General features: G+C 44.0%; 1 protein-coding gene across 6 annotated transcripts in view; it reads right to left on the bottom strand.

Annotated features, from left to right (window-relative positions):
- Sash1 (SAM and SH3 domain containing 1) overlaps positions 1 to 16,993 on the bottom strand; it is an 899,535-nt gene that overhangs the window by 81,069 nt on the left and 801,473 nt on the right. For 5 of the 6 annotated variants that reach the window (XM_048799615.1, XM_048799622.1, XM_048799626.1 and 2 more), the window contains exons 3-4: positions 10,769 to 10,819; positions 10,591 to 10,640 (exon numbers count right to left, since the gene is read on the bottom strand). In XM_048799615.1, coding sequence (XP_048655572.1) covers positions 10,591 to 10,640; positions 10,769 to 10,819 — 101 coding nt within the window. The remainder of the gene's footprint in view (positions 1 to 10,590; positions 10,641 to 10,768; positions 10,820 to 16,993) is intronic. The other variant, XM_048799609.1, reaches the window with a different exon arrangement.

The following is a 16,993-nucleotide window of genomic DNA, read 5'->3' as shown; positions in this document are numbered from 1 at the left end:
TTCCAAAAACCCAGCTGGCTACCCAAGAATCTCCTGGAAGAGTTTTTAACATCTCCAGTGGTTCCACATCTAGAGAATCCAATCCAGTAGATCTGGGTGGGCCTGAGGTTCTGTCTTTGCTAAAACGCGCTGGTCAGTTCTGGTGTGTGGATATGCTTGAAACACCAGCTTAACCCAGTAGACAGGGGAGCAAAAATCCCATCCTCGCTTCTCCACCCCCTCAGCATATCTTCTGAAGAAAAATAAGCAATGGTGCAGGTGAGACTCACCCACAAGAACACAGGGACCCAAAAGGACAAGAAGCCACGCCCCTTCAAGCATTATCCTGACTGTAAGGTTGTTCAGACAAGAGCCTGGGGGCCAGGTTGACTTTGACCCCCACTATTCCTGCCATGCAGCTGACACTCACTACGAACCTGAGGATGGAATACAGCCAGTGGATGCAGGAATTTGGAGAGTGGAGGAATGAAGACAGGCCCGACAAGTTTCAGACCTCCAGTACCTTTTCCATCAGAGGATTCCTGCCTCCTGGAGGCCGTCAGCCACCTCCTCACACTGACATGTCCTTGTAAGTAAGGTACAGAAGGAGCCTCAGTGGGCAACACCTGGGCTGGTCTGCAGCCTCCTTCGAGCCAGGTTTAGGCCCCAAACCCTTCCCCCAAGCAGCTGTGCTCTGGCAGCTGTGTGCACCCTGTCTTCTGCCTGGAAGTCACCCCAGCTCTGCTCTACTAAGCAAACCCCCGAGTCATCCCAGTGCTTACTCCTTGGGAACCTGTGGTGGGTGTGGAGTCTGACAATGTAGCTCAGCTGGATCAGGCTTCCCAGAATTCTCTTCCCTGAGTAGCTCCAGGTTGGCGTGGGCCACGGGAGATATTTTCGATTAGATGTGGAAAGCACAAGTAGCCATAAAGAGAAGTAGCCATTTCTCCCAAGACTTCCAGGCCTGCGCGGGCACAAGGTCTGTCCTCCTCAGGTTCTCTGAGTCCTGGACCTATGCCTGTTGGGCTCCTGAGGAGGGGTACCAGCAACTCCCACAGGTTACCAGCAACCATGAAGTTGTAGGCTTATTTGGGGGTGCTGAGTGAGGACATGGGCTTTGAGCAGTTTGGGGTGCTGAGAGAGGACATGGGCTTTGAGCAGTTTGGGGTGCTGAGAGAGGACATGGGCTTTGAGCAGTTTGGGGTGCTGAGAGAGGACATGGGCTTTGAGCAGTTTGGGGTGCTGAGAGAGGACATGGGCTTTGAGCAGTTTGGGGTGCTGAGAGAGGACATGGGCTTTGAGCAGTTTGGGGTGCTGAGAGAGGACATGGGCTTTGAGCAGTTTGGGGTGCTNGGGTCACCTGCAGGGTTTTCTTCCTGACAGATGCCCTTGCTGACACAGGCTGCATCATCAGACACAGCAGGAACAGCTCACCTGGACTGCAACTAACCCCGACAAAGGCACAGGGTCAACCCTCTAATAAAACCCTTACTCTGTCTTAAGGTTCTGCACCTCTAATAGAACCCTGACTGATGCTGAAGCCACATGGTCACCAACCCCATGCCTCTTCCCCAGAGTCCCCCGGTCCTCTTTCTGCAGTTCCCTGTCCTGATGGTTTTCACACTGCACTGTAACCACTTTTCATGTCTCTGCGGATTGTAAGGGGACAGCTATCCTTCCTGCACTCATCTTGCCAGGGCTGAGCATATTTGTCCTCACAGCTGAAACTTGATAAACACTTATTAAATTAAGCCTAGTCTCTCTGCAGGGCTTCACTCTTACTGTAGTTGTGATGGGCTGTCTGATAAGAGGCCTGGCCCCTGCAGATAAACAGACCAGGATATGAAATCCGGCTCTGCCTCCCCCAAACTTTGTGATCTTGGTAAGTCATTTAACCTTCCTGAACCTTGTTTTCCTTAACCATGAAATATCATCCACATTATAGATTTGTCAGAAGGATTAAAAAGATAGGCAGGGAGCACTTAGAACATTCTAGGCAAGTCTTATTGCTGCTTCTGTTGGAATGTTATTTATTTACCTTCCCATCCCACATCTCTGGCCTAATATCTGTTCACTTTTAATGCAGAAGAGAGAATTCACAGCAGTCACTTCTGTTATTAAACTTTCCTGGTGGCAGTGCCTGTCCCCAGCAATGGCAGTGAGAGCATGCACAGCCTGCTCCCAGTGCAGGGTGCAGCCCAGCACGTGGCCTCCAGCTGAGGCTGGGCCAGCTGGAGGCTCCCTCGCCAGACAGAGTGAAGGGCAGCAGGGTTTGCTGTTGGGAACAGCTGAGGCGGCAGACACTGCCACAGCTGCTCTCACCCACAGCCCTGCATTTTGGAATGTTGAGCCCCTCAAATATGCCATGTGATGGAGCACACACGTGTGCACACAGATATTTGTGTACAAATACTTCAGTGCCCTCTGACTGCATGGGCCTTGTGAAAATGTACGTTGTTTACAATCCCCCCCCCCAACACTTGATGACATGGAAACTAAGGTCCTGTGGGAAGAGCACATTTTCAGTGACAAGCTCTGCGTACTATACCGTCTGTAAGACTGAGGACAGACCCTAAGACACACTGCCTCTGCCAGGGTAGCTGGGGATCTTACAGAGGGGTGGGCAGAGGACAGGTGGGATGTGAGCCAGGCACTGCGTTGTGTTTCACAACCCTCGGAAAGAGCTGTCACTGGGCTTGATGGATTAGGAACCTAAGGCACAGAGAACTCATTTACATTGTTCGTAATCACACAATTAGCAGAGTTCAAATTGAGGCTCAGGTCTGTCTAGCTCCAGGGCCTATACCTGTAGCACATTTGGAGCCCAAGAAAAGTTGGTGGGTGTAAAGGCATGCTCGGGCGGGTCAGAAAAAATGGAAGACCCCTGAGCTAGAGAGACTTCTGGAGACCCCAACTCAGACCATCACTGTGGAAATGAGGGCACTTGAACTTAGAGGGGTGACACAACATAGTTGAACAGTCAAGGACAGAAAGTGTGCTGAAAGCTTGGGGCTCTCAGCCAGTGATTTTTCCCTTGTGTCCTTAACCTCTACACATGGCTATCAGAAAACTGACTAAAGCAAAAGAATACATAATACATACAGTAATAATACCTGGCTTTTGGTCTACCTGCTTGTTTTCTAAGACCTCACATTGCTGTGTCCATAGTTATTCTGATGAGTGCAAAGAACCAAAGAATGGTGACCTAGGCTGTCCCTGGTTCTCTCTTTTAACGGGCTATAAAAGTTCACCTCCCTTTCCTGGGAGCAGTACTGTGAGCACACACTGAGGTCATGCTCACCTCGACTGGGCAGAAGGAACTGGCTGACTCCTCTGAAGGCACACTTCACATGACTTCCTTGACCCCTACACAGATGCAGGACCAAGGCCTGGGCCACACATGTTCATGTCCCCCATGGGAAACACTGGCATCCCCTCCCTACCACACAGCCCTGTCACAAACAGGATGTAGAGACAGGATGTGTTAGGCTCAGCTAGAGGGGACATGGCTTGACCTGGATTTCCTAGCAATCTCACGACCTCATTAGCTCTTCTCACTGAATCTGGTCTGATTCCAAGGTGTGATAATCCCACGGCGTGTGGACATCTATCATCCACTTCCATGAATGAGCCACAGAGTTGGACCTGGGTCACACAGGAGGAAAATCAATGTGACAGCTAACAGCAGTCCCTGTCCTTGGGGGGTTTCCACAAAGGGATGAAGGCTGAGCCCTTCTCCCTGACACCAGTTCCAGCAATAAGCTTGTTAAGAAACAAGTTCCTAAAAGGATAATAATTTCTTACACATTTCAAAAGGACTAGAAACCAGGTTGCCAGAAATTAGATTCCAGACTCTATGCTTAAAATGCAGAAAGCCACAACGAATTTCCTTTCAAAAATGTACTTTCCCTCTATATGAAATGCCTGGAATAGGCAAGATTAATTATAATAGAATGATGATTGCTTAAGGTTTTACAAGCAATAGGAGTGTCATAGCTAAAGGTCACCTTTCAGACTTTTGTAGTCATCATCACGACCAATTTGAGGGTAATTCTGTAAATTCAAAAATAAACCCTTGTTCTGTATGTTGAACGAATTCTACCTTAATAAAGCTATCATCAAAAATAAAAGCACTTTCCCAGAGCTGGGGTTGTGGCTCAGTAGTAGAGCACTTGTCTAGCATGTGTGAGGCTCGGGGTTCAATTCTCAGAACCACATATAAATAAGTAAATAAAACAAAGGTCCATGAACAACTAATAAAAATATTTTTAAAAAAGCACTTTCCCACTAAAATTGCAGGTTTAAAAAATTTTAAAAATTTTAAAAATAGCTGTAGTATTTTGTATATGATTCTTGATATTGTACCTTTATCTGGAGATGGTATGTGGTCTTCCATGTCTATTTAAAGAGGAAGAAAAAGTGGGAAGTCTTGAACAAGACTGCAAAACAGGATCAGATTGAAAGAGAGAGACAACCTCAGAAACAGATTAGAGTATTTGGGGAAGTGTCTGCTTCCTCAATGATTTTTCCAGGTGGCTTTTGAATGTTAATATTGACAGGCAGAAACTATTTCTTATCACACTGTCATCAGTTAGAGGAGACAAAACACATGCTGGGTAATGGGTAAAGACCAGGGCAGCCCTTCTGCACAGCAATTCCAGGCCTGGGACAATCCATTTCTAACTCTATTTCAAAGAGCCAGGGGGTACTCACTGAACTCGAAGCCAAGTACCAGGAGAGCTCTTGGTACTACTGAGACCTATAGAAAGTCTGAGAAGAGGACAACAAGCTCTTGGGCTCAAAGCTCAGGCCATGCTGATTCATATGGGGTTACAGGAGAACACAAGTGACCAGAGTCATCATCAAGGGCATGAACTGGGGCCAGACTAGATTGATAAGATTACCGAGCACTTACTACATGCCAGATAGCCTACTAAGTGAGGTAAGTATTACAAGTATTACCCATACTTTGTGGTTGTAGAACCTGTAGGCAGAAAGGCCAGGTAACTCGCCTCAGTGTGATAAAACTGATATGGAAAAGCCTGAATTTGAGTCCAAAGAGTGAGGTATCAGATAGGGCAGCTTCACTCCAAGGTCATAAAGACACTTGGGCTGGATTGAGATGTTTGCCTCCAGCTCTAGAACCTTAGGCTGGTTAATTCCCTCAAATAGTAAATACTTCAGTGAGTTTATATAAAAATCAAATGAAAAAATATAATGGAAGTGATCAGTGCAGAGAAATAAACAGTTCACCTCAGTTTCCCGGACCAGGGCTGAGATGCTGCAGTTGGATGGAACTTGCCCAAATGATGGGGGTGACTGTGGAGGATGGTGGGTGGGGCAAAGAGCTTCTAGGAGTCTCAGCACCTCTCGGAGAACAGGAGCTGCAGCCTGACTGGGGAATAAACAGCAAGGGATGAGAGGCCAGCTGGGTAGGTGGAAGACAGACAGGAAGGGAGGGGAGAAAGAGGAAGCCAAGATGGGGGTGTAGCCAGTCAAGAAGCAGTGATGCCCAGAGCAAGGCAGAGGGCCATGGGAACTGAACAGAACACGTGCAGAGCCTTCTCCCCTGATGTCCAAGAGGAAATGGGGAGAAGATGGAGGCTTGAGGGGGAGAAAAGGAAGCTAACATAGTCCAAAGTCTTCAGTCCCTGGATGAAACAAACCTGAGAGCAAAGTGATGCCCAGGTACTGCGAATGCTCACACAGAACGTCCACAAACCACGGCCCCCAACCTGCCGGCTCCCTCTCCTTGTATTTATCTGCCTGGTGACTCCTGCTGTATGTATTTAGACTTTTTCACTGTAAAGCAGTTCAATTGAAGTCACAGGTAATGAAAGAGAGTGAAATTTTAAATCAGTGAATTTTCAACTTTGGCGAAAGGCCCAGTAGAAAACAAGTTATAAATATTGGCTAAGGTGAAGTTTTAAGATCTCTTTTGGACTCTCCTGCATCTATGGATAAATAACTGAATGAGAGTAGAACTTGCTCCTGTTTCCAAAAGAACCACAGATTGTAGTTACTTAATTGCAGCTATTTATTTATTGCTGACGAACCTGGCTAACCCTTAACCTCTCAATTTGCAGAAGCAACACAATTATAAATACTTGAGAATTAGAGTGGTCAGGAGCAAGGGTACTTAATGAAACCAAATTCAGGATTGGCTATTAGTGGCTACGCAGCCAACTTAGTAACCTCTCTGAGCTTCCATTTCTGAATTTGTAAACAGGAATAATGTCGTATGGAACTTCACAGTGTTGTTCTATATAATAAATAGTCAATGTTAAGTAATTAGATCAGTTCTTGGTACATACCAAACACTCAATAAATTATACATCATGTATATAAATGTTTTGTATTATAAATTAGATAGTTTACATATCACATAAATAATTATGAAATGAGAATTACAACTGAATGAGCAGGGTAGAGTTTCTAGGAAAGCTTTTAAAAGGCCTGTGCCTTTGGACCAGATATGGTGGCACATGCCTGGAATCCTAGAAACTTAGGGGGCCAAGGCAGGGAGATTGCAAGTTTGAGGCCAGCCTCGGCAACTTAGCTCTGTCTCAAAATAAAATACACAGGCTGGAGGTAGGTAGCTCTCGCCTAGCATGCTACAGTGGTAGCTCTCGCCTAGCATGCGTGAGCTCCTGGGTTCAATCCCCAGTATTAGGGGGGAAAAAGGACAGGGAAATGTGCCTTTGGCCTTCTTCAAATTACCATCTTCCCTACACTTTGCTGTTTCTTCTCACCTAGAAGATGCAGCAGGCACTTTGAAGCCATGAGGAAAAAATGGACAGGGGCACAGTCCGGGTTCCTAAAGGCCTGCTGAGCCACGGGCCCAGTCCTGGACCTACCCACGGAGCAAAGATATCTAGTGAGCCCTATGTTTATTTATACCACTATGTGTCAGTTTTTCTGTTGTTCATGGCCAGTCTCATTCCTCAGAGATCATGATGTTGACATTTCCCAGCCACCTCCAATGCCTCCCATCCCCACAACCTTGCTTTCCAGGTATTTTTGAGAGTAGCAGTGGAGTAACAAGAAACTGAGCTAATGTTGACCTTTTGGGCTAGTTGACACAGATCCAAGTTTGGTGTAATAAAGTAGTCTCATCAATAGATGCTGTAACAGAAGAGGCTCTAATGAAAGCTCCCTGGATTATATTCTCATAACAGAATGTGGCACAACAGAGAGATAGTAAGACATGAAGAACAAATGGGGCCTTTGTTAAATTAGTGATGGGGGTAGGGAGGGTCTATTCTTTCTTGTTATCTACCTACCTACCTACTGATCTGCCTACCTGCCTCTATCTCTGTACCTCTGTTTGTGCAGGCCAACCACACCTAGCTGCTAGCCCACTTGGCAAGGTCATCCAATGCTGGGATGGCTCAGTTGTACTAGAATTCTCACTTCTTGTCTCCCCCACAGAAGACACACCACCTCTACTTCTGCTGGTCAGAGCTATCTTCCTGTAACTTTAAACTTCAGCTCTGTTTAATGCCAAATACCACTGGGAGAAGTGATGTGTTTTTTAGAAACAGACATTCACATCAAAATTCATGCCATAATCCATAATGCATCCCTCCCCCAGAAGAGGTTTAGCTGGGGAAAGGAGAGGAAGGAGCATATGCTGAGGTCCCAGAGACAACTGGGGAGACTGGATCTGGAACGCAGGAGCCACGGGGCCAGTTGCTCCAGTCTCTGAGTCCCCGCTCAGTATCTCTGTCTCTAAGGGTGGGCTGCTGTAGGACTTGCCCGCTTTTGTTTACTGATATCTCTTGCCTTTTGGATAAAAAGTAGAAGAAAATTTCTGCCCATAAAACAACAGTATGAGTCAGCATGGTATTTTGGTTGGCAGACACTTTGCGGACACTATCCAGACACAACCAACTGGTTTGCCAGGTCATCCTCCATAGCTTGACTATTCAACTGCAAAGTTCCCAGCAAGCATTGTGATGGGAGGAACAGTGGAATTTTCCATGTGAACATATTTAAATTTTTAAGTCCAATGAATAAATTCTTAAATAAACGGTGTTCCAATTCTACTCAAATTATAACCTGACCTAGGCTTTCACAATGATACTTTATCCTTAGAAATGAATACAAAAATAAAAACAAAACCGCTTAGACAATTTCATCTAAAATAATCTTCAATTTAAGAATAATCATCACCGGTTTGCAACCATTACATTAAATATTGATTCAGGCAAGAATCACCGAAAGAATCTAAAACCATTAGGTAAAAGTTTGATGAGGAACAGGATATTTACAGACTCAGATAACCTCCCCACAGAATATGTATTCATTAAGAAGGAAAAATCGTAACTTCTCAGGGGAAACCTGGCAGATACCACATTCATCAATGATGAAAATTCATATCACCGATTAGGGGACAAACAAACATCATGTGATTCCTGATGTGGGGAGAAAAAAGAAACAAAGGAACCTCACTCAAGGAATACTTCACAAAGCAACTGGCTCACAGTCTCTAGAAATGTCAGGACCGTAAAAGACAAAGAAATGCTCTCAGATTGAATGTGGACAAAAAGACAGGACAGGAGTAATTTTTTTCTAAAGTACTGGACTGGAAAGTGAGTGCCACAAGACACATTATTGGGACAGTTGGACAAACCTGAGTATGAAATGTGTATTAGGAAAAGCCATAAAATCTCCTATATTTGATAGTTAGATTATGGTTCTATCAAAGCATGTCCTTGTCCTTGGGAAATAGATGCTGAAGTATTTAGGGCTGAAGGTCATGGCGTGTGCAACTTACTTTCAACTGGTTCAGCAATAATAATAATTAGTGGTACTGTGTATAGGGCAGGCAGACAAGAGCACGCCAACGTCAACAACTGTGAGTCCAAGTGTAATTGACATGGAAGTCACCGCACAGTTCTTACAACTTTTCTGGAAGTTAAAAGTTTTTCAAAGTTAAAAAAAAAAAAAAAAAAATGTCATAGCTGTCAAACACCATGAATAGAGAAAAGAAGGATGAACTGTTTCAAAATTTTTAAAATGTTTAGGAAGACCTAAGTCTAAACCGTTTGAAAATACAGAGGCAAATTGGCAATATTACAAATGAAGAGTTGGGGGCTGTTGACAGAGACAGACAGACTCGGGAGTGTATGTGCACATGACTATGTATGTTGAAAATTTTTTGTTAACCTCAGGAGGCCGTCAGTCTCTCTCTTGGCCACAGGAGTCATGCCATATTTTGCTAAGGAAAGGATATAAACACGGAAAGAATGACTCCCCACAACTGAGGGGAAGGAGAAGTACCCAGCCTAACTAAGGTTAGTACAAACTTAGTGAGTCACTTCCTCCTAGGAGGAAGAACAAGCATTTCTTGCTTCCTAAAGGACTCAGAGATGCCGAGAACACCTGACCTCTCTGCCTGACTCTTGCTACGTAAGCGGTCAACCAGGTCGGGGGGCCACAGCCATTCACTCAAGTGCTTCAATACCATCATAGGACCTCCGTGTTCAAAGTCAATGTCTACTCGAATCCCCTATCTACTTCAGCCTCCACGTCACTGGGTTCCTGAGAGGACACAACGAAACCAAAACAAGAGAAAGTCATGCTGCGGACACACTTATCCTCTTCCTTGACTGGGCAAGGGCCTTGGTTTTCTTTGGCACGTCAACCCCATGGTTCTTGGTCCTGAAACCAAACCTACGTTGCCCCTTGCGTTCAGACTGGAGCTTTCTGGCCAAGCCGTCTTCCCTCCCAGAAGCTGCCTCTGTGCCAACAGCACACACACGTGGATGGATTAGGCAGAGCCGGGCTGTAAAGCACACACACGCTCTCCTAACGTGTGCTTCTCATTCCAGAAATACTTCATTCCTAAGCCACTTCTATGCCTCTCTTGGCACGAAACAGTGCAAGTGGCTCGGTGCCAGAGGAAGTGTCTGTTTAGAGGTCTGAACTTTCTTTAAATTTCTTTACCTCAGAAGATCATAAATAGAACATTCTAGAATAATTGTAACAAAAGTAGAAAAGGGAAGGGTTACCGGCAGGGAAAACACATTTGTTTTTGTGGTTTTTTAAGTTGCCTAAAAGAAATACTGAAAATATAGGAAAAAGCATAGCATTATCCTCTATGAGAGTAGAAATTACAGGGTCCAAGTTAGGACAAGGAAACAAAAGTATTTCCTTTAACAGGAAAGGTTGGAGAGCATTTGCCAGTTTCTGACACACACACATACACATATTCATTCTTATTTTAAGTCACCTGGGAAGATGAGGTATGGGGAGGGATTTTTAATTCTTTTTTTCCATCCCATATTAAAATGGTCACAAAACACGACAACCCATCTCAGTTGACTTACCTGTCCTCTCCCTTATTTCCAAGTATTAATTTGAGATTCCCTCACAAGAAACCATTTGAAATCAGTAATTCTTCCCCAAAGCCTCAGGTGTCACCAACTGGATGGCAGATCCTTTCTGAGCCACCTCGATACATGCACATGCACAGGACCCGCAAGGGGAAAATAATGTCCAACCCCACGCCACACACACTCCACTGCCCACTCGATTTCCATCTGTGTAGATCCAAAAGACATCTTCCTGGAAACCCGGATGGCGGGCAGAGAAGGGGACACTTACTTTCTCTCCACTTCTGGTGTTGACACAGCGCTACAGAAACCAAGCGACTCCTAAGGAGAGAGAAAAGATTTGCAGCGTCAGTGCAGGCGGAGTAGCCGGCTTCATCTGATTAGCACAGAATATCACTCAAGAAGAAAAGGCAGAAGCAGAAATAGATGACTAAAGTCACTGTGCTTACTTCGATCTGGGACCGCAGCTGAAGTGATGTGGTGCTGGCGTCGGGTTTCTCCTAAAACAGAACAGATGCCGGTTTAACAAGACTCCCCAACGTGGCACACACCAGAGAGACAAATAGACGTGTAAGAAGAGACGAGAGGATTTGGGGAATGCAGGCTATACGGTGGGAGGAGATGGCCGAGATAAATGGATTTTCTGGAAAAACTCAAGTACTTTTTAAATGAGAGCTCTGGTCTCTTAAAATTGAACTGTTTACCAAACTTCGCTGCTGGACATTGCGGACAATTTTATTGCAGAAAAACACAATTTAACAGAAGGGTTCTGACAGTGGTGAAATCATTCTCTGGATATACTTAGACCAGGAAGATGCTGAATTGACTGCAGCCAGCTCAAGTTCAGCTTATTTTTCAATGACAATGGCATTCCAACCCGATTTTAAAGTTCTAAGCATATTCAAAGTACTCAGTAATGTAGGACTTGTTCCAAGGGTCTTGAGGAAACAGCCTATTGGATATTCTCTCTCAACCCTAAAAAAACAGTATAATCCTAATGCAAATGAACTGGCCTATCTGAAAATACACAAATAAAACCCCTCAGCATGCAGGTGATAAATGAAACATATACACATGATATAATGAGTGCATTGAAAAATCATTAAATCATAAAGGAGAGGTGAAGAAAAAATAATTTTAGAGATAAAACCATGTAGTGTGACACCCTCATTTACAGTAAAGGACATCATATTCCCTTTGAAAGTAAAACAAAAGGGGAGAGATAAATGAGTTGCTTGTGGTGAAAATAATGGGTTGAAATGACCTCTGTCAGTAAAATATGAAAATTGTACCACAGAGAGTTTCAGATAAAATTATGGGAAAAGAAGAGCTGTCCTAGAGCTCAGAGCTCAGAGCACCACACTGCTATCTGTTCTAAGTACAGAATAATTCTAAATTGACATAGATATAAATAAAGGTCTTCATCAATGAGAGGTCCACAGACAAGAAAAGGTCCCCCTGACTGTCAAATAGGAAGCAGGACTACGGGCAGTTTTGAAGGAAGCCATAATTATCACTAACATTACACAATGATTAGTTTTTCTCCAAGGGTCCTATTAAGAGATTCTCAACAACTGTCAAATTCCTCAGGCTTGCCACATGCACTTTAGGAACCTCGTTAGTCTCAGCTAACATTCAGGAAGTGGGCAGGTCATCGGCAGTGATGCCTTCTCCTGTGCACCTACTTTATAAGCTGCATCTGATTTTTAAAAATTATTGAAGTGACACATCTTAATGGATTTTCATCTCACTCACACCCTAGTCCCAGGTCCTTGTTTTCTATAAAAGAAATCAGGGTGTCCAGGCACAGTGGCACATGCCTATAATCCCAGCGACTCAGGAGGCTGAGGCAGAAGGATCACAAGTTCAAAGCCAGCCTCAGCAACTTAGCAAGACCCTGTCTCAAAAAAAAAAAAAAGGCCGGGATGTGACTTGTTGGTTAAGTGCCCCTGGGTTCAATCCCCAGTACTGACAGATAGATAGATAGATAGACAGACAGACAGACAGACAGACAGAGATCAGAGTGGCATGAGGCCTTAGAGAACTCTCTCACTAACTTCATTTCATTTGCTGCCATTGTTTATACTGTTTATATTTCTGTATCAAACTTGATAGACTCTAAAACAGTATATGGAAAATGTTGGAGTTACATTCCAAATCCAGCTGGCATTCCAAGACTCAGGCACACTGATAAAGAGGTAGATACATACTTTGGACACTCTTAATGCTTAGAGACCAACCCAGTTGCCCATACCTAGCCTTTTAGCAACACAGTGAAAGTTATGAACCTCAACAGCAGGGGTAAGTAAAAGTACAGTTTGCAATGTTTTTATCCCAAGTCTTTCTGTTCCAGAGTTGGTACAAAAACACCAGAATGGTGATGAATTTCTGCCAGTTCCTCTCAAATTTCCTCTTCAATTGCCCATTTAACAACCAGCTCCAGCCCATCTCCTTCCAGAATCGTCAACAAGAGTGACTGATTCAACTCACCCCCCCCCCCACCCCATTCTTATCTTTTCTTTAAGCTCTAATTTTCTACCTCAGTAGTAATAGTCCCTGGTAGGAAATTATCGTCTTTCATTGTATACATCTACCAGCATCTTCCCAGTCGATTTGGTTAAGTATATCACTTGTCATGCCAAAGTTGTAACACTCACAGTGTACTATGCAAAACATACCTGTTCAGGCACACAGAACAGTGGTTAACAACCTCCTTAAATGATGATCAGGAAGTAACATTTAAAGGCTTCCCTTTCACATGTTACTTTGTTACTTGCAATAGGCATCTGATTGTGTTTTAGCTACTTTTTAGAAAACTGCTGGAGGGTGTACTTAAATTTCATTGGGTTAAAATAATGGAGCAGGTAATGCTTTCATGCAGAATATGTGTTTCATCAGAGAGAGTTTACTAATATACCAACTGGAGATCTTGTTCAGGGATCCCTCTAGTGTTGTTTATTTTTTTTTTCCAGAACATGTAACAAAATTCTTTATTTGAGGGCACATCCTATTAATTTTATCACTCAAGGAAAGAGACTGTCAACATTGTTTAGAGGCATTTCTTAGAGAAAATCTATTCTAAAATAAACACATTACAAAACTGAGGAGAGGCTTATAAAATTATTCACTTAGTTAAGGACTTAAGAGATGCTTTGAGGAAAACAAAATGGACTATTGGGAAAATGCCCTTATTTAAGAAACTGAAGAGGTCATGTGGTATCAAAGACAGTGGTGTATGTGCCTTTGTATATTATGAAATATATGATATATAAAAGAAGTGATTAAAAATACAGCAAATATTTGTGGACCCATCCTAGTGTCTGAGAAATGGAATATAGGAGCAGAGTTAATGACAGCAGATACCCTGACATGCACTTGGAAAAAACATCTTATGTGCAGAGTATGAAGAAGTCTTTAGTATGTTGTATGCACAAGGAAGAAGTTCTGGACAACTCTTTATTCTGTTCACACTGAAAAACACGTAGGAATTGTTTTTGAAAAGAAGCAGGAGGAGCAGAGGCAACTGAGTGAGGAGCTGAGGCAAGGTGCACAGCAACCAAGGGTGTGGTTCTCAGAAGAAGAGAACTGGGCATCAGGCTCTAAGGGATCAGGCTCCAAAGGCTCCCAAGCATCCCTCTTCCTTATCCAGGTTCCAAAGCACACTGGCTCCTTCTCTGTCCCCAGTCCAACCAGCATAATAGGAGGAAGGAGTAGAAAGATAAAGTTCTAGAAAGCCAGATAGAGGGGGAAGGGGGAGAAACAAGAATTAAAGATATACACCTCAATAATACCCTGCCACAGCTACTCTATTCAGAGGAAAACCGATGATCCACGGTTCAATTCCTAGGATGGAAATCATGGTGTTGATGGCAACAGTAAAAATTGTACCATTAAAACACAGTCCCTGAGAACCTGTGTATTATCTGAGCATGTTATGGAAAGAAATGATCACTGGGAAAGAAGCTTCTTCCCTCCCTCACTGACAGTGTTTCAGTCACTGCTGCCAGGTAACAAATCATCCCAACAGTGGGATGATAACCAGCCAGCACTTTCTGATGCTCACACATCCTGTGGGTAAGAATTCACAAGGACAATGGCAGAAAATACTTTCTCTGCTCCCAGATATGGGGTCTCAGCAGAGGGCATTCAGAGGCTGGGGATGATTGGGTGGGTGGGCTGTGACCACGGTGAGCTCACTCCTTCACACACTTGGAAGATGGATGCTGCCTGGTGGCTGGGACCTACACAGGGGCCACAGGCTGTAACCACTCATGGTGCTCCTTGCAGGGCTGCGAGGGCTCCTTGGGCTGCAATAGGAAGTGGAGTTGCAAGAAGCAGCACATGGAGAAATCCAGGCAGAGGCTACAGTCCCATCTGTACCACACCTGCCAGCGTCACAGCCTTCCCAGGTACAAGAGGGCTCCTGGGGCCACCTCAGTGTTGGGAGAGAAAAAAATCACATCGTGAGGAGAGCACTACAATGGGAGACATCCTTGTCGGCAAGGTTGGCAGTGACTGTCTGCAGGCTGACTGCCAAGGACACGGCGCTCTCCTAAGTTTCAAAATGAAGAATTAGATGAGACCATTTACGCAAGGCAATGTCTGTAAGGATTATTTTATGATTTTTACAGTTTCCTCCAGGAGAATAACTTGGCATATATTTTAGCCTGAATCCACCACTTAAAGATTGAAATCATGTACTTTTTAGGATACAACAATTATTCCTCTCTCATTTCAAACTAATATAGAAAGCCTCAAATATACAAAAGTAAAGAGAACAGTATAATGAACTCCCAAATTTCTTCCACCCGACTCCAGTGATTATCATCTCAGGGTCAATTCTGTTTTATCTGTACCTCCCATCCACGTTTCAACCTTACTTTGAAGAGAATTCCAGACACCATATCATGAACTATCACAATTTTTAATGTGAAGAATTAGCTCTCAGGGCAGGTTCAGTGGTACATACCTGTAATCCTAGCTAATTGGAAGGCTGAGACAGGAAGATTATAAGTCCAAGGACCACGTTGGCAGGTTAGTGAAACACTGTCTCAAAATAGAATGAAAAGGGCTGGGGACATAGGTCACTGGTAGAGTGCTTGTCTAGCATACATGAGGCCCTGGGTTCCATACCCACTATCACAAAAAATAAAAAATAAAAATCACTTAGCTATTATGTGTTGGGGTTTCTTGAATCTTAACTGCTGCTCATCTTGAGCCAATGACTATCACCAAGAATGTGACTCTTTCCTAGCACAAAAATTATATGCACAAAATTAAATTTTTCATCTATATTTTGCAGAGGAACACAAAGAAAGCCATACCAAAGTTAAATGCAACCATACATTCATTAGGTAGACTAACAGAGCACAGTGGTGCCCACCAGTATTCTCAGCTATTCAGGGGGCTGAAGCAGAAGGATAGCAAGTTCGAGGCCAGGCTGGGCAACAATAAATAGATGTATTAATGTGTGACTTTATATATCAAATATGTATATATTTACATTAAATTTGTGTTTATACAGACTTAAACATGCACATATATTTGAAGATAAAATCAGTAGTTTGCCAAAATCAAAACATGTGTCTTCCACCTGCTTGTCTATGAGCGTGCACACACACATTGTCGGCACTAAAAGGGCATGGATCAAATACAACTAAGGCTCTGACCTTAAATGGCTACATTTTGCTCTAAACTGCTACAACCCATCACACTGTACACCAAAGTCAAAAGTCCCCAAGGGCCATATAAGTCCTGGAAAACAGATACCAGGCTCTGGTCTCCACTCCAGCCTCATTTCCAGCTTCTTGTGGAAATCTACCTTTTTCCCTTCCTCACTGCTGCCAGGACCCCAAGCCAAATGAACTTTACAGCTGGAAAAGGAGGGATAAGCCTCTGTGCTGTTCCAAAAGCAGGGAGGAAGAGCACCCGGCGCCCACCAGCTCCAAGGAGTGCCAAGTTCTCCTCCTCCACACTGGGTGCAGGAAGGAGGAGGTGGAAAAATCCAGACACAGCTGCCTGCTTAGCCATGTGCAGCCAACTGCCCTGCGCTGGAATGACTGACAGGGTTCCCAGCTCTCCAGGAGGGAAGCAGAGGAGTCCCTGCTGGTGGTGGATTTTCCGCTTTCCATGAAGACGTCATAGCTGTGATTTCATCTAGGGGGCAAAGTATGCCTGTCTTTTTCTCAACAAATAACAGATAAACTAGACAAACACTGAAACACACAGGTAAACTTACAGGTAAATGCTGCTTCAACAAAAGGAAAAACCTAGGCTTGGCTTTTACCTGGTTTCCATCCTACTACCAATGAGTCCGCACAATCAAATTCCAGTAGGTTTTTGTCAAATTTTAAAGCAGGTCTCTAAAAATATCATCGCACCTTTCTATTTCTTCAAAATTTAAAAAGACCCTATTTACAAATTCTGAGGAGTTCAAGCTTGATCCCCGCACCTCTCTGGCCCTAGGTAGCCTCATTTTTCACCTTTCCCAGAGTCGCACAAGACAAGCTGCCAGCAACACATTGACGGTCACAGGGCAATTGCAGATGTTGATTCTAGGGTACCAGAAATTTGACATACCTAAATTCCAATTCTCATCTTAACCTGGAAACCAGGCTCTCCTTCTTGACTGACTTCTCTACTGCAGGGGATCAATGGGACATCTGTTCATTTTT

Source organism: Marmota marmota, unplaced genomic scaffold (assembly GCF_001458135.2).
Source record: "Marmota marmota marmota unplaced genomic scaffold, marMar, whole genome shotgun sequence".
Classification (NCBI taxonomy): domain Eukaryota; kingdom Metazoa; phylum Chordata; class Mammalia; order Rodentia; family Sciuridae; genus Marmota; species Marmota marmota.
Note: the sequence above shows the minus strand (reverse complement) of the source record. Positions and strands in the feature narration are given on the sequence as shown.